Below are 24,040 nucleotides of genomic sequence, written 5' to 3' on the forward strand. Positions count from 1 at the left end.
ATTCTTTGTTAAATTTGAAGGTGAAGTTCTAAATTCAATAGCAGGAAGAAATATCATTTCTGACTTTCTCGTGTGCAATTATAGAATTCAAGGTATTATAAAATTATTCACTGCGTCACTCTTCCAGTAAATCTCATTTATTCACATCTCATTTTCTAATAAACCAAAATATGTCTTACCTTCTGACCCCTATAAAAATTTCACAGAGTGGGCATGTAAGAAAGGAATCTGAATCATTTTTCCATTTCTACAGTAAGATAAAACTTCTTTCACTCAAGCACCAGGAATATGTCAGATTGGAATGATATGAAATATGAATAGAAATGTTTCTTTCTTAGGTCTGTTTTCCACCTGGCATTTCTCATCAGAAATCTGACTTGAGAGTAAATAGGTAAGCTTGTTTTCACATGAACGATTAGTAATGAATAAACAGAGCAAGTACTAAAGCTGGCTTTGCACCTACTGAATGCTGCAAGTGTCTGTACTCATTTGATATGCATCTAGCGAAGCTTGGATGTTCCCAGAAGGCCACTCCATGAACACTGAGAGAGCAGCGTCTGCTAGTGGTGCCTGTAAGTCACAAAGAAGACAGAAAATATTTATATATGTGAGACCAATTGGAAAGAATGAAGCATATTTAAACTACATTCCATGTTATTTTAAAAGGACACAGAAACAATTTCATTCAATGATCATCAGCATATAGAGTAGTACAAGATTCTGAAAAACATTTCAATGTTCACTTGCTGGGATTTTAGCATTGCTTTTTAATTAAAAAGATTTTTATGTTTTGCTTCATTTTCATCAGTTTGCCTGATAGGTCCTATCAAATTGATTTGTCAGCTTTCTCTCTCTATCTATAATGCATATAGACAAACATATATGCATGTGTGTACATATAAACATACATACACATCACAAACCCATTCATAAATGCATACTATGAGACAAGGTATATTATAGGTACATGTATATGCTATATGTACATGGATATGTAAACATGTAGGCTATATGTATATTCATATATATATACACATGTATACATATGTATGAGTCTAGTGATTATTTCTAGAATAAAATGCAAAAGATTTTTCCCTTTTTATTATTATCATGTAATTTCAAAGTAATACTGTACCTGTGGCATTGAGAGGACATCGATTGAATGCCATGTCCCCAGCTGGGGTCCTTTTCCACACCATTGACATCAAATAATCCTCAGGACATATTTCATAAGGTGCTGCCATTTACAAATGAGAATATAAATATAAATATAAATATTAATATTAATATTAATGTAAAACAGACATTTTTTATCAGAAAAGTAAGTCTTTCATCTTGCCCCAATTCTTCCTGAGATGTATATATTACCATTTTTTGGTTTTATTTTAAGAATGAAACATATAAACAAACAGCATTAATTTTTGTATAACAGTCTTTGTGATGGTATTTATTTCATAGTCTGTGCCTTTACTCTCTTCAATGTTCTTTAGATGGTGACTGTAATGTTAATGGGTTTGAATCTCTTATTGTTCTATTTTGATCAATAATACCAAGCATCGATAAGAAGTTGACAATTATTACATGGTTATAAGCTGCGATGTTTATCTTACACAAAAATTTCTACAGATTTTTCTGAACCTTAAACTGTGTCTGAAAGAATCAGTTCTGAAGCCACAGTTTAAACATCACGTGTGCTAAGGGCAAAAAATGAGAACTGTACATTCTGAAGTCCAAAAAGCAGGTTATTCCCTTGAAATACATTTCTTTACAATTTGGTAATTAAGCAAGTAAATCAATAATGTGGGTATGAGTGGCTATAAAACAAAATGAACTTTTATTGGTTATTGCAATATTATTTGTATATTTACTGTACATTCCCAGTTTATAATTTTTGAGTGAATTAGATCAACACAGCAAATGTCTGGCTGATGTCATCTTACAACTTAAAGGACAAATACCAATTAGTGAAAACATTCCAAATTCAGAAGAGAAAATCATAAAAATCATGAGTTATTTAGAAGTATTATTATATTTATTTCAGTTATTTCAGGAAAATTCTAATCCTGCAGTAAAGTCGCTACCAAAAAAAAAAAAAAAAAAAAGGAGAAGAGAAAGGAACTTCTAAAGGAACTGCTATCATTATTTTACAGATGGAGTGATGGTAAGGAATGAAACAATTCAATGATTTTCCCATGGTTACATGGGAAAACTCTATTCAGATGCAGGAACAGACTCCAGATTTTACCCATCCAATTGCACACACCATAAAATTGTATACACCCTCTTCCCTTTTTTGCACTTCTGCTGACAGAAGAGTGAGGTGAGGGAGGGAATGGAGCGGTACCCTCTCTTTGCAGATGATAAAGAATACCTTGCAGATGGTTCAGTAATGCTAATATGAATCACACTTGGGCATAAAAATTGCCTGCTAAATTTGCCTCACCATCAGCATTCCTCAATTGTAAATCAAGACAGACTGTGCTGCTAAAAACGCAAGTGATCCATTAATGGCAAAACTCAAAGAAATTTGGTTATATTCTTAATCTAGAATACTAACACTGCTTCAGACATGCCCCAGAAGTGGGTGCATGACCAGTGTTACAATGGAAAAAGTCAGACTTTGAGAAACGTGCCATCTGGTTATAAATGCAATTACTACCCTATTATGACCTTATAAACAAAAGAAGTGTTCTGATTTGGAGATTGTATGATTAACATAATGCAGAAGTAATATTATAAATTACATAAATATGAAAAAATTTAGATACCTTTGGTAAGTATGCTTACCATGCAGCTCTGGCCAATTCAGACAGAAATGACTAAGAACACTTGCTAAGGCTGATTCTCAGAACTAAAAATCTTACTTCCCTACAAATACTGCTTGTTTTTTGTTTGTTTATTGTTTGTTTGTTTGTTTTGTTTTGTTTCCTCCTGAAAACATGCGTATACATGCATATATACACACTTTTATATATATATCATGTTCTCTGTTTTATGATAGCAAGTTACAGGTAATATCAGAAGTTTTCTGTCTGTCTGTTGAAGGTTAGTACTTGTATTCTTTTACATGACACTTTTCAAAACTTGTTTTAATTTGAGCCTACTGCCAGAGATAACTGTGTACCTCTGTGTTGTGTTCAAAGTAAAAACCATTTCCAAAACTCAGAATTATGTGAAGAGAGATGTAGAAGCAAGTCAGAACTTGGATAATATGTCAACGAGCCCAGGCAAACAAGTTTGCCTGGACCCTGGTTGACTCTGTGCTGTGCACCTCTGTCTCTCTCAACACTTTGTTTTTGCATCAAGGACAGCTGTGCATAAAAAAAAAAAAACAAACAAACCGTTCTTTCCAAAGCTGTTGTTTGGTCATTCTATAGTAAGTTTTCCACAATGATTCCTGCTCAACTAGCTGCCTAGGAAATTCAGTATTTTTTTTTCCTTTTTCATATTTGTTTACAATTTTCTGAAGTTATCCTTCATAAAAGGATTCCTTGAATCCTTAACACTGCTGACCTGTTAGGAGTGAAATCTGACTTCAGATATTTGGGTTATAATAAAGGAGCAATGACTGAAGCCAAAGTACATGAAATCTTTATCTTTTGTTCCCAGTATATTATACGATAGTAGGAAACAACTGTAGTTTTAAAATTACTAATTGTTTATAGAAATAAATCACACAGAAAGATATTTTTTGTCTAGAAACCAAGTAAATTGAGAAACCAACTTTCAGATAATAGTTCTGAGCCTGCCTTTCTTAGTGCTGATTATATTCAGCTTCAAGGAGTATCTGATGTAAATCAGCTCCTGCCAGAACCAGTTGAAGAGAATCACTGATAAGACTATGAAGATCCTGAATAACATTCACATGATGCAGATCTCAAACAATAAAAGTCCAGTCAATACTTTCAGTCAGTCAAGTGAACAGCTCTGTTTGCAAAGTACCTTATTAACAACAGCCTGCATAATAGAAAAAGGTTTTATTCTCCTTTTGCTTATACAGTTATAAGTCAGCAATATATAATTTCGTCTTCTGTAAGTCTAGAAATCTGGGTGATACAAACTGGTGCAGCTTCATCCACTTAACAAATATGTTATGCACATCTTCAGAGCTGAGGATCTGGTCTTAAACTTACGGTAAACCAATGTTAATATAGAAAAAAATTAATGTTACAGTCTCTCATGTTTCTCAATGACTTAGACAAAAATATCTTTTCATCATTTCTGTACAGTATTTTTCATTTTTGCTGTGTGTTTATTAAAATTAAATCTATCATTTTATTTTTAGTAATGCAAAGTTTTGGTAAATTATCCAATGTCTACATTTAAATCTGAGATTCTTTAGGAAGCATCAGTCTAGAAACAAACATATCTGTTATTCAGGTATAATCTTCTGCACAAGTATAACCTGTTAAAAGATTACTATGGTTTCTACAAGCATACTGATTCTAATCTGGAATTAATCAAGTTAATAAATACACATAGCAAATGGAAAACAATGCTCTGTGTGCATTTGACTTACAAATACATTTGTAAAATATTTTATTAACAGCAGGTGGCAACCTTTTAAAATTGCAGCAGTGTGGTTTTACTTTGAAATATAGAGACAAAACATTTCAGGAGTGGTTGTATAAGCAAAAGCTTGTTTATCTGAATGTCTGTTTATTGAGAACATTCCCATTAACCTTCTCTTAATGAGGTGCTTTCATAGAGGAAAGTCTACATTTACCAAGTAAATTATTTGCTATGGAAATTTTAATTTATTTAGGAACCCAATACTGATTCTGTTTTGTCCTACTTTTCAAATAATGTACTAAAATTAAAGAGACCATTGGAAAAGTTAAAATTGGTAAACTTTTCCAGTCTAGTATAACAATTTTATAAGTAGTCCTTTTACTGTTTTTCAAATGCAATGAAATTCATTGTACTACTATGTTGCAACTATCTTGAAAACTGTTCTTTGATGGCTGCCAAGTGATAAGCATGCTGCCTATGAAAACCTGGGCTCGAAAACATAAAATTCACATCAGATATATTTCCTATTTCCTGACCCAAAGTATCTCCGCTATTTAGGTCTTTTTGTCCCTAGCACAGAGCCATCAAAATATGAAGTGGAATTTTCCAGTAGTCAATGAGATTGCTAGATTAATTTTGAAGTGTCCTGGCTTGAAGTTCAGAGCACAGGATTTCCCAAGTGAATGACTAAATCATCCTACACCTTACTACTTGCACCTTATTTTGTTATCTTATTCCAGGGCACTCTTTTTCTCTAGGACGTCTCTTCACAGATAAATAAGTTCACTTCTGAAAGAGCTAAAAAGTGCACTTTTATTAGCTCTCACTTAGAAAGACTTAAATCTATTGTAAGGACTAAGTAAAAAGTGCTGCAAAGAAATAAATTTAAGTATTATATTAAAGGAGGAAATATATATATTTTTTCTTTTTAAATCTTTGCTTTTTATGAAATGTCACATATATTCATTCATTCTATACACTATAGTAAGGTTCACTGCTTTTCTCTTATCTTTACTGCACTGGAATTTACCCCAAATATATAACATCAAGGCCTCTTGCACACTGCATAAAAATAATTCCACAATTTACAAAAACAGGCCTAATATTCTTAGAAACAATGTATTCAGAGATAATTTCTGTAGCAAATTATTTCTACAAATGTGATGTACCTTGGCAATGAAATATTTTTCTGATATATTTCTATAATACAGCATTTTGATTTATTTCAAACATGATGCTCATATATTCAATTGAACTAGTTTACACCCTGCTACATAAACACAACTCTTTAGGACTACTGCTTTACAGATGTTGATCTTGTCTCTCCTAAAGGTGACTGTTAAAGTAAGCCATACTGCAGTGTAGGTAATAACAGTGATTATATCTGCTTCTCACCAGGACACCTCTGTTCACTGCACCGTCTAACTTCCTCTCCAGTTCCCTCGCATTGCTGCCCAGTCACAGCAGCCCCTTGACAGATCCTTATTCTCCTCTCCCAGCCACCGTCGCAGGACTTGGAACATCCACTCCAGTGGCCCCACTGGTTCCACTGGCCATTTGCTATTGGGAAAAATATAATTACAGTGATGACATAATGACAGTAATAAAGGATGACATAGAGGTTATTCTTTACTTAGGTAAGAGAAGAAAGCCCCCAAATAGATTAGATGCGTTTGTGTAACTACCAGTGACAAGAAGTAGAAGATACTGGCCATGGAACCTCTAAAGATGGGGGAAGTCTCTACTTCTTTCCTAAATATGAGCTTGTTTAAACGACTTGCATATCAAGGTTAAAAAAAAAAAAAGACTGGTGAGTTTTAACAGTGAGTTAGTTGCAAAACACACAGCACACAGTCACTTTTGCATATTTTTATATGCACTTGTATAGTGCTATTGTAGGGGTGCACATAATGATTTGCAGTGTACGTAAGCATCATTTAAAAAAAGTAAATAAATACATTCTTGCATGTGATATTTTAGAAGCAGGACTTTACATGCCCTGACATGTTGAATGCAGCCTAAAAGTATGTATAAATTTAATTTACCCACCCTGGAATTCTGGCCAGAGGATCATGAAACAGTCCCAGAGTAAGAAAGAATCATTTCATACACATTCATTTCCTAGCTTCTTAAGACACTTTACTAAATATTAAATATTTTAGTCCTCAAACAGTTCCTTATTTCTTGTATGTCCTTTAAATGGCAATAAAACTGAAAAGCAGGCATGCAGCCCTTGTCATGCAGCCTTTTGCAGATGCACTCTTTTTATCTCCAGGTGGCTCATCAAATTAAAAAGGAGACAGGCCCCAGTTCTTCTGGGGAGGCTGCTCCATCCTCCACAGCCCACTGGGGCCTGTGGTGGAGTAAGCGCATGCCCATGTGCCAGCAGCTGCACTCAGAGCAGCAGACAGGCCCAACCCTTCACTTCCTCCTCCAGACATAGGGCAGGTGGATACTTACCAGTGCACTCAGGGTTATAGCACTCCCGGCTCTCAGCCCATGGTCCCCTGCACTCGGATCCGCCGTGGGCCGCAGCCGTGCACTGACGGCTTCGCTGCTGGGTGCCATTAGAGCAGGTCACTGAGCACTGGCTCCATGGGCTCCACTCCTGCCACTGGCCGTCCACTGCCACGAGGCACAAAAGAGATGGACATAGCAGAGTTACCACCAAAACCATGCTAGGCCTTGTGGGTTTGTTCTAGGGTAGGGATATGAACACGTCTCTTTGGGCTGATGCCAAAGAGCTGAGCTTTGGGCTGAGCCCAAAGAGTTTGACTTCTTATAGCAATCAAATACAGAAGTTCTTGTTACAAACCACTTTAAAATAATTTAAAACTAATTTTTTTTTTCTCTTTCCTTTTTACCTCATCTCCTCTTTTTCATCTCAAATTTTACACCGATGTAACAAAGGACAAATTATGACTTTGCTCGCATACCACAATGTTTGAAAGGCTGTGCAGTTTTCTTTCTCTTTAAAACAAAGTATTACGTAAAAGACTTGTCTTTTTAGGTCAAAGTAGAGACCTGTCTTGTAAGCTCTGAGCCTTTAAAAGTAATTCTTTACAGCTGCAGCTATCACTCACATAGGTCAACTTATAAGATTCTTTGTCCTGACTGTAAAGTTAGTTCTGTTAGCTGAGTAGAAAAAGGAGAACAAGAATTACCACATTGCCTAACATAAGACTGTTCTCTACATTTATAAAATTGAATTTATTGCTGAATAAATTTATTTCTTTCTCTATTTCTTTCTCAGAAAACCATCACAGTTCTTCAGCAGTCTTTGAGATAAAATATAGGAGATCAGAAATGGCCTGTCTTGGTCATCAAATCTACTTTCTTTCTTTGCATACTGAATAATCTGCTTCCTGAATTTGTCAAGATGAATGTTTAAACAATATAGATACGGGGATGAATTCTGTATTTAGTAATTTGTATTAGCCCATACACATGGGTTTGGAAGAATATTTCCATGGGTAAATGTTTAGGACTGTTATTTTTAATTTCCTATATCAGAAATCTCATTGATGCAAATGAAAATATTAAAAACAAAAATTATAGAAAATATAAACCAATTAAGTTCCCATACAAGTGAAAATTTACATTGTATATAATGGATAATGGGACTAGACAGTGTTCTTAAAAATGGTTAAGCATTATGAAATGATATTACTGATTGTACTAATTCAGAATCCCACATTCCTATTGACTTTAAAATCATCAATTGCTTGTTGCACCTGCATTTGCTGAATATAAACTCAAAATTTGGGATGTAATATAATTTTGATTAATACTATTCCTTGAAAACATGGTTTTATAATTACTGTTGTCATAAAAGTATCATTGCTGAAAATGAGTAAATTCACTTGCTACATTTGCCAATCCCTGGTTTCAGGATTCTTCTGAAGGACAGCTGGGATAGTAGCTTTCGAAGTTGGTGGAGTTAAGAATTAAAGAGGAAGCAGGATCTTTAATTTAGTGATTTAACTTTTAAAAGCTCTTTTTAAAGGTACTGTGTCTGCATGCGTGCACCTATATTCAGTGAAATACAGAGATGAACTATTTTACCGCTGTCCAAAAATTATCATAAAGCATTTCTACCAGTTCAAAGATAATATCTGTACCTCTAATTCCCAGGATCTTAGAGAACAGTGAATTAAAGGAGGAAGGGTTTTGATTATTTTTTTCCCTCAAGTTCTATATTAAAGATTTTATGTAATGTCTGGTTGTGAACCACTTCTCAATGCAGATGCCTCTCAAGCCATGAAGCTGTACCCTGATAATTTATTCAGCAGAAAGGAACTCTTTCCAAACATGGAAGCTAGTTTCATTCATTAATCATAAAAGCTTTATGTGAAGAGGAAAACATTATGGAAATTACATTTCAATGCACCCTCTTCAGTTTTATTCATTGCTATATAGTATTATTTAGGGTAGGAAAGATTGAATCAATTATTATATTGTCTTTTGAGGAAACTCATTCTGTGGCATCTCATATATATTTCATAGTTCTCCCTTCTTATCTTTAGGAGCAAAAAGTGTGTTATTTTTCTATTTCAGAAATACTGCTAAAAGGCTAACGAATTGAACATGAAGATTCCTTTATAAAATTGAACATTCAAATTACAGAAAGTCTTCACATTCAGCAAAGATTTAAGCTGTTACTTTAAATGTAGCCAGTATACAATCTCCTCTGGTGAAAGCCATTTAAGTACAGATCACTGTTCAAATCCAGAATTCTGAGATAACCCTTTATTTTAACAGATTAGGTGCACTATCTTTGTGTGGTTTTTGTTTTTGTTCTGTTTTTCAATACCAAAGTGAACTGAATGCATTAATTTCTTTTCAGCTATTTTTATTTGGCATTTTTTGTGTTGTCAATTCTGCTTCATGCTCATATATCATGTTAATTATTTTTGTGTAGGCACATGTAAAATTGCACAGCTACCAACTTGGCCAAAAACTGGATTAAGTCATATTTTTGCAGCTGCATACAAGACTAAAGTTTTTCAAAAAAAAAAAAAATGGCTAAAGTTGGAGTATGCTTTGCTGACCAGAATAAAACAAAGCTTGGGTTTAGTATTTTTTTTTTTTAAGTTTTATTTCTGTGAGGTGCTAAGTTCCACCCATGTTTTCCTTCTCCTCTGTTTCCAAATCATCAAACAACCATTTGTTAATGAAATGTCCATCAACCCTTTTCCAGAAGAGCTCCAGTCATGGGGAATCCACTCACAGCATTGCTGTGAACTGTGAATATTCAACAAGCCTACCGCAAAGGCAAGCATAACTCTGTTAGACAGATCTTGTGGAAGAAAGTTCCCACATTACAGCTACCTGACACTTTTTCCATTCCTAGGTATTAAGCTTCCTAGGTATTGAACTATGAGTTCTATAGTCATAAAGAAGGTGACTTTTAAAGAAAAACCTTTCGTAAGTATATGTATATATCCATATAATAATTTTTTTTCATAATTAATCGTAACCTGTGAACAGACATTTTAAAATCAATTTCAAAAGAATAACTTTTCTTTTTTTTCTTTTTTTTTCTTTTTTAATTAGTTTCAATTTCCATGAATGAAAGGTTTAACATGAAAGCCTGAAACCCACACATTGTTTACTTGTTTAGGGGTAGTTTTTTGCAGAGGTTTAGTGACAAACTCCCAGAAATAAGGCACTTAAAATTCTTACCATAAGGGATTAAATGGGGTTCAAATAGTGTCATAGCTTGTGTCAGCCTTCTGTCTGCACACATGTAAATGATATCCAGTTTCAATAAATTAATAGCAATTAAAAATTTAGTTTCTCAAATATGTTTTTTTATTTTTTTAATGTGTATGTGGTGAATAAATAATTATAATGAATGTCCCAGTGAACTTAATCTAAGCAGACATGGCAGATGCAAACTATGTAATCTCTGAATGTCTCCCTTTAAGCCACACTCAGAAAGTTGCTTGTTTTTTGGTTCTCTAAGAGACATCCTGAATCAAAGTTTCTTATAAGTGCCATATATAGAGAGAATTTTGAAGGAATTAAGAATTGCCTGCTTGTATAGTATCTCAAACAGAGTTATCATACTGATTATATCCTTTTGATCATTACAGTCAGAATTATTAACAAGATTACCCTTCCTACACACTTTACATGCCATTTGTGTGTGTGTGTGAGCACAAAACACAATGAAAGAAATAACAAACAACCCACATCAAATGCACTGTAACAAAGCAAAAAGTTGCTATATAAGCTCACCAGGGCAGAGTGCAATATTGCACGGTTTATGTTGTGTTTCAGGTCCATCACATGATCTTCCCCCATACTGGGGAGGTATACATGACCTTGTCCTAGTTCTTTGGCCTCGACCACATGTGAATGAACACAGACTCCAAGGTGACCATTCCTCCCAAACGCCATGTACTGCAACAAACCAAACAGATTTTAACCAGAAACAGACACAGAAGTAACAAAAAGATTTCAAAATAAACAAGATCAATATCGTAAAAGGTAATTATTTTGCCAACTTCAAGGATATCAGTACATAGGTAATCTCTAGTATTGGCAAATAAAACCTTCTTTGTAAAAAATGGTTAATTTCAATTTCAAACTCTTATCTTTTATAAATTATATTTAATTTTGAACCATTTTCTCTAATCTTTCAACTAATCTCACTACCACATTTTCTTTTCTTTTACTCTTCTAAGAAAGATGGCTTCTGTTTTCTAAAGCTGGTTATGATTTTCTGGTATATGACCTGAGATATGTTTAATAGCCCTGATTTTCAGAAGACTAGTCTTTGTTAAAACAAGGCATACACTTTAGGTCTCACCACAACTGTAAAAACTTGAAGCAATCAAAATTAAGCTCTCTTTTGAAAATAAAGGCATAACTCTGGCAATTTCTTACTGTTACCCTGATAAACTGGGGCTCTTACAATTGTTGCACGTTTATATTAATGTGGAAACATGACAGCATTTGTGCTTGATTAGCTTCCTCAAAAATGCCAAGAGCACACAAAGAGATTTTAAATATATTTTTTTACATGAACATATTAATTGATCAAACATATATAGTAATGCATGCATCTGTCTTAAAAAAATGTTGACTCAACAAACTTCAAATACTTTCAGAGAACATTATAAATTATAAACACTTATAAATATTATAATATACATATATTTCATTAGATTAATATAAAGAATCATAAAAAATGAATCTTTTCTAACTTCCAATGCAGAAGAAGCTAATAAACATTATCCGTCTGAGCCTATATACCATATATAACACTAAGAGAACCCCATACATGATTTGGCAAGACAATTCTTCGTAAATTGAGAAATAGCGCAAAACATGCTGTAGTTATTCTTGTTAAATAAAAGCAGTTGCACTGGTTTTAGTTAGGCTGTGTTTGGAAACAGGAAAACTATAGTAATGCCAGACATTTATGAAAATCCAGAGACTTATTACCCAGACTGAGCATCATAGATGATATCATATAACTGCGTATGTTTCTGCAACACTGTTTGAAGGGTGTCTGGAGGGTGAAATAGTGTATAACACCTCAGTGTATCATTGGTAATAGTTCGCAACATTACAAAAAAATGGATTTTCTGGATTGTCTTTACATCTCTTTGATCACTGTGAAAGAACTAATTTTTAGGTTTCCTTTGCCCTGAAGGCAGATATCACCTGCCCAGTTCCTACAAATAAACCCTTATTGTAGGTATCAGAATAACATTTTCCAAGGTGGAATTCAGTTGCGAAGGGTGGGGAAGGAGGTACATCTCCCTGGTATATTATCATAAAATATTCAGTAAGATCAAGGACAATTCTGCATGTAGGTATGTTCTATTGCATTTCATTAAAATTAAGGAAAATTGTTGTTTCAGATTTTACTGCTAGGGTAAATTTTTTTGAGGTAATGTCATAGAAATTCTATCTGACATAACATGCCAAGCTTCATACAGTGAACATTTTCAGCTACTAGATAACAGCTTAATTGATGAAAGGTTTTGAGCTGGTCACATACAAGTAGTTGAAAAGTAGAGTAATTATTCCATGTCGTACATGGATAGCTTTATTAAAATTCTTTTACTCTAAATATCACATCAATCTGCTTTATATTAGCAAAAGGAAAAAAAAACACACAGGGACATTCCAAATTAATGTCATAGTGACAGATTTTAGTCTAGTTATTTTAGAAACTTTGATTAATTCTGCCATTTTGGTCAAAACCAGGAAACCTAAGTCTTCTGAAACTAGTAAATTGGTGATCGTTGGCATATGACCCCTTATGTTTCATCTTTTCTTCAACAAGTACTATAACTAGAAGAAAACTCTGACCCAGCCATAACATTTGAAGACTTTTTTTGCATAGGCAATGAATTAGATTCTGAGTCCAGTCATATTTCTAAGACTCCAGATTTGTTAACACATGAGAAAAATCAATGAGAAACCAATTTGTAAGATCAGATTCCAAATGGCAATCAGTAGTAATGGCGATATAATTTCATCTACTCATACAACAATGGTTGATTAAAAGATGCTCAGTTGAAACAAGAAGAACTTAAAGTGTAAAACATAACAAATATCAATTAATCCAAATTAGAGAAAGAATATGCTGTAAAAATAATACGTTGGAAAGGTCTAGACACTATGTAGACATGTGATAAGGTTTTTCAGGGTACATATGAGTTTAAGTCTAATGTTTAATTTGGAGTTTCAGTTTGATGCTGTTGAAATATTATAAGTTATCTTCATTTAAAAATGAATAATAGTAATAATAAAAAAAGCACAACAACAAAACACAAACCATTAGCTGAGAGCTTCTTTAAAGCTATTGTCTTGAGCCAAGAGGTTGTATATCTCTTCTGGCAAGAGTGACTGCATGTTAGCAGGAACATTGAGTAATTATTTTGTGATTTTGGATTTGAACAGAAGCAGAAACAATATGTTTCACTTTGGGTGGATTCAAACTTGCACTAGACTCTATCTGTTTCTGGTTTAAGGTAAGATGTGCCCAAAATAATCTTCTGTGAAAATAGTTAGAACAGTAAGTAATAATTTCATAGTACCTTCTTGTATGTATAGGCTTGTATATCTAAGAGTAGCAGAACATGGTTGGACCAGATGATCTTGGAGGTCTTTTCCAACCTTAATGATCCTATGATTCTATAACTAATAAAGTCAAGGATGGGAAAGGCATACCACTAAGTAAACAACAATTATGAGCATAGAAATATAAAGGAAAATCAACCTGTCCAATGCATCACAGCTATGTCCAGTATTATCCAGATCAGCTTTAAAAAAACATTTTAATTTAAAATTTCTTACCTTCAAATATTATTCCTGATATTTCATTTACATTTTCCTTAATATCATTCTTTAAATGCAAAAATAACCCAATACCCTATAACATCTGATGAATTATAGCCAGATGAGCTATGCCAAATTACACCAGATGGAGAGCTGGCTCACAGAGGAGTTACTGTTTTCTATAACACAGTTTCAGATGCAAGATTCATTATTTGGGACAAAAATATTCAAATTATTGCCAACTTATCTGTCAAAATCATTGCTAGCACAACGAGTTTGGATTACTGCAGAGCATCCTTCCCTTCATTCTGCCACTCTGTGAACCTAATCATGTTGAAGTGAACACCCACAGTGTTCACAATGCACAACTTTTGTGAGGTGGGAGGAGGCGTGAGGCCATGCTGGCATTCATCCTACAAGCATATTTTGGGAGATTTTTATTGGGGTTTAAATACTTCTGATTTTTTCATGTTTATACTAAAAAGATATTGGAAAAGATATTATGGACATTGATGGTTTTTATTTTCTGGTAAAGTTTAATATGGCTGATTAACTAAAACAAACCAGATGCTACATTACAGGAATTGTTAAAATGATATTATAGGTATTTCATGCATGAATTTAAACACATTTACGTGCTATAGTTTCTGTTTCTTCAATATGGCTCAAATTGTATATTTGAAAAAAAATCTTAAATTAGTAATAATAAGAAAAAAATCAAAAACTTTCTGACACCTGTCCTCTACCATTCACATTTAAGTCACACATCCATTCTATTTCTGCAGTGTCTAGTAATTATAAAGCTAAATTTCCCTCACTCTTTTTTTCCCACTCTCAAGCGAAGACCTGAAGTTCCAAAGCACTGATTAATAACAATAAAACTGTAGGATTTAAAAACTTTTAACAGTTTTGTTAGTGTACCCATGCAGACATAAAACATACTGAAATGTGCAAAATTTCGGTAATATGGCTAAAGTTCATTGACATAAGCCTTGAGAAATGATGGGAATATAGCAGACTTAGCACCAGCCAAAATCTTTTGAGCATACAAATGTTTGAAATGTTTTAGGATAGTCTTGCTCCTTTCATGTATTGCTTTACCCATAAGCCTGAAAATTCCGAACTTCAGCTAAATTTTGTGGTGAAAGTAGCTGAAGGCAATGGGGAAGGAGAAATAGGAACTAACTGAGATGATCTACAGTTATAGAAATGCAATATTCTTTCTCCTTGAAGTCTTAGATGTATTAGAAATTATCAGTTAAACTGAAATGAATCAGTGGCACTGCAGTACTGGATCCTAAATGCCTCTGCTCACAAAAGAACCAATAACAATGGTAACACGAACTACATGTTGTAGCTTACAATGTTGCATTTCTTGAGAAGGCCCCTGATTCCAAGACACTGCCTGAATTACCTAGTGGACTCCCATCCCTGAAATAGTATTGGTCTGGAAAAAATATAAATAAATTAAAAATTGTGGAAACAATAGTTCCTTCATGATTTTAGTTTAATTATCAGTAGCACTATATACGTGATATATATATATGTTATATATATATATAATATATATATATTCAGCAGAATAAAAAAATAGCTAAAAATGATAGATACAATAGCTTTCATGTACTTATGCAAAAGACTTTGTGATATAGCCTGCTGTTGCATAATGATAAAGCTGGTGAATCCCATTCTCAAAATTTTCCAGGATAATGAGATCACAGACAGATGTACTCTCTAACATCCCAGTGATGTCCATTCCCAGTGGACGCTGAAGGGACTGTATGAAATCAATACAGCCTTGCATTAGTATTTTTAAGTGTAACATGTTCTCTTGAAGTTTGTCGATAGATGTTTGAAGTATAAGCCACTCTGCATAACTGTTTATTTTGAAGTCACAGCTTTGCTATTTGGAAATAGTTAACATAGCTCTCAAAATGACCTCACTTATACTAGTCTACATTATACTAGTCTACAAACTGTGCATTTTCTTATGCATGAGCCGGGGATAATCCTGAATCATGCAACTCTCTGAGACAGGATACATGCTATAATGAGGGCAGAGGATATTTAGCCTAGAATTAAAAGCATGTTTGAAAAATTAATGGAGCTCTGACTATGAAAAGCATCTTTCTAAATTGCTAATCCTGCACACTGCCACACATAGTGACCCCTCTAGCCAGACAGAGACCAACATAAATTAGTAAGGTTACTGCAGTTATGTGAAACAACATGCAAGATTATGCCTAGAAGACTAATTATTTAGGAAAGGTAACACAACATATGTAAAGATTATCAGAATCAGCTGTGGTGATATGAAAATGAAAATATCTTGGCAGTATCACTGTTATCCAGTGGTAGACATTGCTCACACTGAATAACTGGAAACAGAAGCCATACTCTGAAGTGGGCATTGTGTGTGTGGAAAGAGCTCCTTTGTCACTGAGACATGTGGAACAGTCCTTCTGTGTGAGCATTGTTCAGAAGTTTGCTAGACAATGTAAATTTTACAAATTAACTTTTTTTTTTTTTTTTCCCCCCCCCAGGTTACTTTGACTAAATTATCTTGGCTGTTGCTTTACATAGACTTGTTGTTTTTATGTGAAAATTTATCATTCCTTACTGGAGAGAATGAGGATAAAATTTTGCAAAATTAGGTGATTTAAACACCTTGCCTTTTCTTAGGTTATTAAATGAGCAAGAAAGTGGCAGAGCTGTGTGTCATTGAGAGTGCTGGAGTATGTTTTCATGTTTATATTTCATATTGCTTCAAAAGAATCTTTAAGTCTATCTTTGATTGTTTGGAAGGTTTCTTATTTTATTTTACAGTTTTCTTTTTGTACTACATACTTTCAAGTTGAGGGTAGTTTTGGAAAGAATCCAACCTCTAGTAGACTGTAAGCTACCCCAGTTTTTTTAGAAATAGTGGCTTTGGGTTTTCTACCCTGAAATATTAGGAAATCACATGTGAGTTGTCTATCTAAAGCATAATGGTAAAGCATTCAGTGATGATAGCTGCTCTTATTACAGTGTTGGCTTATCTAATACAATATTTTAAGTTGCTTTTCATTGCAGAGGTTCTGTAAAGGCTTATAGCTCCGATACACAAACTCTGAGGTGGTCATGTATGCATTTTTCTCCTGGATATTTTTTCAACATGCAGTAGCAACGTTGAGTCTTATTCTATACACTACTGCTCATTGAGATAAAATCCAGGGGATTCTGTGTATGAGACAGTCTAGTTTACTTCAGAATGGAGTGAGCTTCCCCAGAATCTGGCTCACCACCCTCCTAGAATCAAGTTTTACAGAAAAGCTGAGGATTTTGATCATCTGAAATGAGGCAGGAAGGAATTTTTCCTTTTCAGAGACAGCAGAGGAAAATGAATGTAGTCACAGGCCATATGCCTTCCCTTTTCTTTCCCATCCCAGATAAAACACATCCATGAGCAAACTAAGGAAATGAGATATGCCCTTTCAGCAACTAACTCAGATATGCCTGTCTCATCTCCTTAGAGCATAACTACTGCTGAATTCTGACTATGTCCAGATCTCCTAGAAAAAAGTAGTAGGAAAACTGTAATGGAAGATACTTATGACCTTTACCTTTTGTCTGTAGTAAGAAGGTTATTTTTGTCCAATCTTTCTTCCTTTGATGGGTAGCTGTTGCCCTTTCTTGCCAGCACAATATAAAAGAAGACATTACTGTGCAGAGGACATTGTCTGGCCCACTGCCTAGAAGACAGTACTCTAAATGGCTAAACTGTAGCAGTGTCAAATTATATATGTTAACTTAACCCACCTTGTTAATCAGTCTCTGCTTTTTAGTATATTGGTGATCTGTGTTTCTTCTCTAATTTGTATTTAGTACTTACTCTATGCCTTCTCTCTCTCTCTCTCTTTTTTTTTTTTTTTTTTAATAGTGAAAATAGTGAATAGCTGGGAATACTTATTAAAAAAATTGAAGCTGTTAGACAAAAGGACTCTTGTTCCATGTCTTGGCTGTTCTGAAGGTAAAAATAACAATCTACATTATAAATTTCATAGCTGAATAGAATTCCATTTCTTTGTTCCAACTGAAATGCTCTTATGAAATTAATAATAAAAAATGATAATAATAAAAAATATATAGTTTCAAATTCTTATCATTATACAGTTCAAAAACATCCACAATTTTATTTATTGGCTGCTAACACTACCTGGACAGAGGGCAGTGTTATTGCAAACCCTTGATTCTCTTAAAGGGCCGCTGCAGTGTGTCCCGTAAGGTGATACACAAGTTCTGGTTCGCACCTGCGACCCTTGACCACAAGTAACTGAACACGTACTCCACTGGGCCCACTCTTCCACACCAGATTCACCTGTATTCAAGACAACAAACAAACATGAATATAGACATAAGAATTAATGAGACATTTTTATTGCTGAAGCTTATCTGCCTTTATAAATTAAAGACAAAAGTATCATATCAAAATAAATATTTAAAAGTTCATGGAGTAAAGCAGTTGTGAAAATGTGCAATGAATATAAAATAAAGACACCTACAATGCTGCAGTCACATAATGCCTGTCAGAAGAAAACACTTTGATTGCTTGGCATCATTTGTGAATTTATGAGAAATAGTGCCCTTCAACATTTTAGGAACAACACTGCCCTCAGGATGTTACAAGAACATAGACAACTCTTTTTATATAATAGCAAAGGATTTATCTTTGATATTTATACTTGTCACTCCAGAATTAAGCTTTTAGGAACTCTGCCAGTAAGGAAATTTAGATTAAAAAACAAACAAGCAAACAACAAAAAAAAAAAACCAACACAATTTCTTATATTTTCTTCAGTGAAGAAGAGTCATACAGTATTTGAGAGAAGTTCCCTGGCAAAGAGGTGCACTTTGTTTACCAGATTTTAACTTGAACAGTGGGACAGGAAATTTGATTTGAGCACTTCTCTGCTCCTTGCTTTTGACTCAGAGATGTCTTAAACTGTTAGATGTGCTAGACCTCATTACTGTGTATAGTACTTACCACTATGTTCAAAATTGTCAAAAAGGAACAATGAATGAAGAATTCTCAAATAATCATTTATCCAAGAAATTTATGAGCTACTTGCTTTTAATTTGGAATCTTTTTCATATTTAAAATTCAATGGCTGTTCCAAACAACTACAAAAAAAGTTTTTAATTCCTGTTTTATGGCATGTGCTTTTTTAGTGTTCATGTAGTCATACTGAAAGACATAAAACTAATTTGCAGAAACTACTATTCCATAAAATGTGCAAAATTGAATGGAATTTATTACTATTGTACCTGTGAATTGTGTTTTGTTGTTGTTGTTGTTGTTGTTGTTTTTACTGTTGAAGCAGAGCACATTATATTATTTCTGATTTGTTTGTTTGTTGTATTGATTGTTTTTGTTTTTGTTTGTGTTTTGAGTAATGCATCTGGTCTTCTTGTGTGGATGTTCAGGAAAGAATGTTTAAATTTAGTTGTCACGAACAGCCACACACACAGTTCTGGAATTTCCCAAAGACATTCATCTACAGAAAACTTGATCACTTGAGTGCATTTTTAATAGAAAAAAAATGCAAAAATAACACAAATATGATTAAAGTGAAAGTTCTAAAGATTTTGAGTAAATAATTGTAGATTCATATTCACCTTTTCCACTAAAAATCAGTTAAAAATTGCCTGCTGAAGCTTATATTATATTCTGGATTTTTTGAAACAGACTTGATTTAGTTTCAAAAATCAGTGGTAAAATCAGCTTTAAAATAATGATAAAAATTTCAGTCTTGAGTAGCTCACTTAAAATTTCAGTTATATTGAAATACCTCTTGTCTTTCAAAAGTTTTGGCACTGGTAGGGAATCAAGGGAAACAAAGGAATGTCTGCAAACCAGTAACACTTTTGTTATATCGTCCAAGAATTTGGTAAACGATACACTATTTCTTGAAGTGGTGCCTTTGTAGCAAGCATCTGCCCAGGCTCTTTTTTTGTTGTTTCCAGAGGCCAAACATGAAACCTTTGCAAAATTTTTGTCTTTGCTAGTCCTCTAAGAATTTTAAGGTTATCTAATTTTAAGGTTATTCAATGATTTAAAACTATAAGAAACTATGCTTCTTATTCAGTAACAAGACAGAATGCTTTATAATTAGCACACAAATACCACCACTTTTCATAAAATTGTATATAACTGTAATAACTTCTATGGGCAAGCATAAAATGATGAGTTTTTTTAAATACAAAAGTTCACCAAAGTGATCTGTGAAATCATTTTCTTTATTTGTTAGGAGGACAAAGGAGAAATTTAATTACTGATTACTGTTTTAATCATTTTACTGTATTTAGCATTTTGTTTAGACTGTTACATGACTTGGGTTCAGGTTAAAGGATATAATATGGTAATAGCAGCTAATATTCAGGTAGATAGTAACAATTATGCAATGTGAACTATAAGCCCTATGTACATGATAAAATACTTGTATTCCTACGAATTTCCAAGCTAGTAAATTTATTTATTTATTTATTTTTCTTTTGCTGTATTTTTGAAGCTTGACTTTGCCTTTGTTTAGGTGGTTTAGATGAAAGGTCAAACAGCAGAAAAAGTCAAAGCTATGTTTCTTAAGATGTTCCTCGTTATGTAAAATAGTCATACATACTCAGTGTAAATTTTCCATTATCCTACACAGACCTCTGACAGTGTATACCTAATAAATATAGAAATGAAGTGTTAAAAATTAAAAATATCAGAGATCTTAGTGACAAAAAGTTGCTCTTAACCCTCAGAATATGATGAAAATAACACTGATCTGATAGTAAAAGGCATGATTATAATGAGCAAATTTTGAAATTAACATTGCATATTAAAAGTCCTGATCATATATATACTGTCCATTCACAAAAGGAAGAATCTATCAATATAATTCAACATGTATAAAGGATAGAAAGTTTCAATTTTGGCTGGAGAAATATCCTCCATACTAACATGATTTTTGTGCAAAAAGAGTAAAATTAGAGGAAAAAAAAATATCTTACCAACTACTCCACTTTCTTTTGCTCAATGTATTTTGATTTTTCTAACCATGGTTAACCATGAGCAAATAGAGACTTCTTTATTTTCTAAAATAAACCTAGATTGCTAGAATGCCTTCAATACATAAATAGATTTTTTTTTTTTTTATCTCTTTACCTTTTTTTTTCTTTTCTAAAATGAAAATTTCAAAAGGGCTACTTTTTATTTTCCCTCAGAGAACTCAGGTTACGAGGGGTATTATATTAAACCTACATTCTCAAATTAACAGTTGACAGGGTACAAAGCCCTCATTCTGCCCTGCTGCTCAATATGTAAGAGGAAGCAGAACTTACTGTATGGAAGGCCTCATTGACCTGTGTAACACTTACCTGTATTATACATTCTAAATCCCATAACACCTAAGGGAAGGATCAGTCCAAACACATAAAATGACAAATATAGGACAATAAATTCTTTACACAATATTAAAAAAAAAAAAAAAAAGTTTTCTTTACTGCCTCATATTGTTCACAAACAAAAAGGAGAATGCATATTCTAATATCACATTTTAAAAGTCCTCAATTTCCACTTAATAGTGGATTAAGTCCACTATTCTGTTGGTCTTAAAAACGTATCATAAATCTTTTCCAGAAAAAATCTACCTTCCTGTCTCTCTGCACTTTTAGGCCATACAAACATTTTGTACATTTGTATCTGATTTATTATTACACAAAATAAATTAGGTTAAAATATAGGAAGCCTAAAACTCAGAGAGTATCAATTTACAAGGTATTTTAAAAGCTATTAGACTTCTTAGAACATGGGTAAATTCATGAGATATGTTAGAATAACCTTATGAATCATTTTAAGAAGATAACACATTAATTATATCACAAGAAAATGAGTGCATTAGAGGTGAAGAAAATATGCAATGGTCACTACAGAGAAAATCAAAATGAAGAAGAGATGAAAATTAGTATGTTCAAAAAGAGCACAGTATTATTTAAAATGCGTTAACCTACAGCATGTAAAGGATACACTTCCTCAAAGTTTGGCATGTAAACTTATATACTCTGCTGATACATGTCACCTGCTTTCAGAACAGGACCTTGTACAAGCCTGTGTAATTTTGTACATTCATCTCCCACTCCACACACACAATATATCAGAAGGTGATCATGTAAGTACTGCATTTATAATGCAGTTCTCTAACACCCGTAATAGATGCACTGCAATGGATGACTAGAAATTATCAGATACAAGTTTTACCTGATAATATGAAAGTTTTAGGGATTTATATGAGGAAATAAAACAGATCCTCTTACTTATTTTAGGGTAATTGTATTAATTTAAGAAGCAGCATAAAAGCAAAAGTGTCATTCTATGTAGTAAGCAACTAACATTATAAGTCTGAGCTAGGTATGTAAGTAGTAAGTTCTACTTGCCTAAACATTAACTTCATGAAGCCCAAGGGGGTTCTTGGCTCCATTCTTCCATTTATGTGTGCCATATAAGAGTTTGCTTACAGCAGTATCAACTGGAAGTTAGACATAAAAGTCGTTTTATAGATTAATAGGAGAGAAACAGACTTTTTCCTTATCTAAATTCTTTACCAAACAGATCTACACTGATTGGTTATACATGTATTTATATTACTTAATATTTTGATTTCTGCAAATCTATTAAGTAAAGCACCTTACTGCTAAGAAGGTCAACATGCAACATAACTAGATGCAATTATAGCTCTTTTACTAAAGTGAATATAAAACTGGAAGCATTATGTATGATCGAGGCAGGCTTATTTGCTAGGTTAGTAACTATGGAATACAGAGAAAGTTTCAAATCCATACAATAATTATGGGGCACAAGATTTTTTAATGCAATAGCTTACCGGAATGGAGCATGTAGGAAACCATTAGAGAGTCATTTGCCAACAGATACACAGATCATTAACTATGGCAAAAGGGGAAATAAAATTGGTGTATTAGAGCTTAATTCACCTCCCCATTGGAGGGAAGTTCCTCCATTGGAACTTTGACTTTAAAGTTAGCAAGTTAGCTGTGGTAATTGTTGACAAAGGGACTTTTTTTTTTTTTCCCTATGACTTTAGCTGTAGATTTTAAATATTATTTTGATATCTTTACCTAAAGAAGATGTAGTTGCTCAAACAAAATTAGATTTATTTTTCTTTTCTTTTTTTTTTTTTTTTTAAGATGAAAAGATATTAGATAATTTGAACATCCAATCAAAAACAACTTACAGCCAATTTCATTTAGCAATTATGAATCTGGAAACTAGAGAATAGGACATTGTGCTGGGCCAAAGATAGTAAATGTCAGATGTATGGACTTTAAAACTATCCTAATAATTAATAATTTGATAAATGCCTAAAGCTGGGATTAGACCTTAGTCTATTTATATAGAAATTCTGGAGCACATTCTTAACATCTTCTCTGAAAAAAAAAAAAAAAGTGTAAACTGTCCTGTCTCTTATACATGTGAAACTGCTTTTATTACTAAATAAATTCACACTTACACTAAACAATTCAGTATCCACATTCACAGTGCATGTTTTTGTATGATCTACCTAATTCTCCGCTACTTCATTTATGGACTTTAACTGGTGAAAAAAAAAAAATGATTCAAAAAAAAGTATCAGCTTAGAAAACTGACAAATATGCAGCAAAAGATTATGGAAACATGCAGTGGTTTTGCTAAAATTAACAACAGTAAATAGAAAAATGTAACTGATGTATTACCAGTTTGTGCCATAAATTTAGCAGCATCAGCTTGTTCCTGAGGGACCCTTTTCTCATGAACAGATCGAGGTCGCTGACTTTTAATTGTATGATCTCCCATCATTCCAAATTCTAAAGACAGAATAAAGGTTTATGAAAGCTTGTGTGTAGACATTTTTCAAAAGTCACATACTGTCTCATGCAATATGTTCCTAAACATACCTGGAAGTTGCTGGTAAGATTCAGGCAAGTTATCATGGCAGTTAACATCAACTTAATTTTGCTACACTCAGCTTTTAATAAATACTTAAATTTGTGTCTGCGGATTTTCAAACATGAATTTATTGTATGAACCAACAGTCAATGTAGTGACACATACTATAAATCAGCTGTATGACATGGGACAAAAACAATTATTCAAATGCAGACATTTTATTCTTATAGTTTGAGTCAGTGCAAACCACACCAGACGGTGACA

At 33.3% G+C, this 24,040-nt stretch overlaps 1 protein-coding gene across 11 annotated transcripts in view; it reads right to left on the minus strand.

The window, feature by feature from the left end:
- ADGRB3 (adhesion G protein-coupled receptor B3) overlaps window positions 1–24,040 on the minus strand; it is a 470,566-nt gene that overhangs the window by 252,530 nt on the left and 193,996 nt on the right. For 7 of the 11 annotated variants that reach the window (XR_013948141.1, XM_080584111.1, XM_080584110.1 and 4 more), the window contains 7 exons: window positions 23,584–23,694; window positions 18,011–18,172; window positions 10,756–10,920; window positions 6,973–7,137; window positions 5,908–6,072; window positions 1,136–1,237; window positions 464–570 (listed from right to left, as the gene is read on the minus strand). Coding sequence is in view for 8 of the 11 variants with exons in the window: in XM_080584111.1 (XP_080440237.1) it covers window positions 464–570; window positions 1,136–1,237; window positions 5,908–6,072; window positions 6,973–7,137; window positions 10,756–10,920; window positions 18,011–18,172; window positions 23,584–23,694 (977 nt within the window). In the remaining 3 variants the exon portion in view is untranslated. The remainder of the gene's footprint in view (window positions 1–463; window positions 571–1,135; window positions 1,238–5,907; window positions 6,073–6,972; window positions 7,138–10,755; window positions 10,921–18,010; window positions 18,173–23,583; window positions 23,695–24,040) is intronic. The other 4 variants (XR_013948142.1, XM_080584113.1, XR_013948143.1 and 1 more) reach the window with 2 other exon arrangements.

The sequence above is a fragment of the Anser brachyrhynchus genome (genome assembly GCF_964034855.1).
Source record: "Anser brachyrhynchus genome assembly, chromosome: 3".
Lineage (NCBI taxonomy): Eukaryota > Metazoa > Chordata > Aves > Anseriformes > Anatidae > Anser > Anser brachyrhynchus.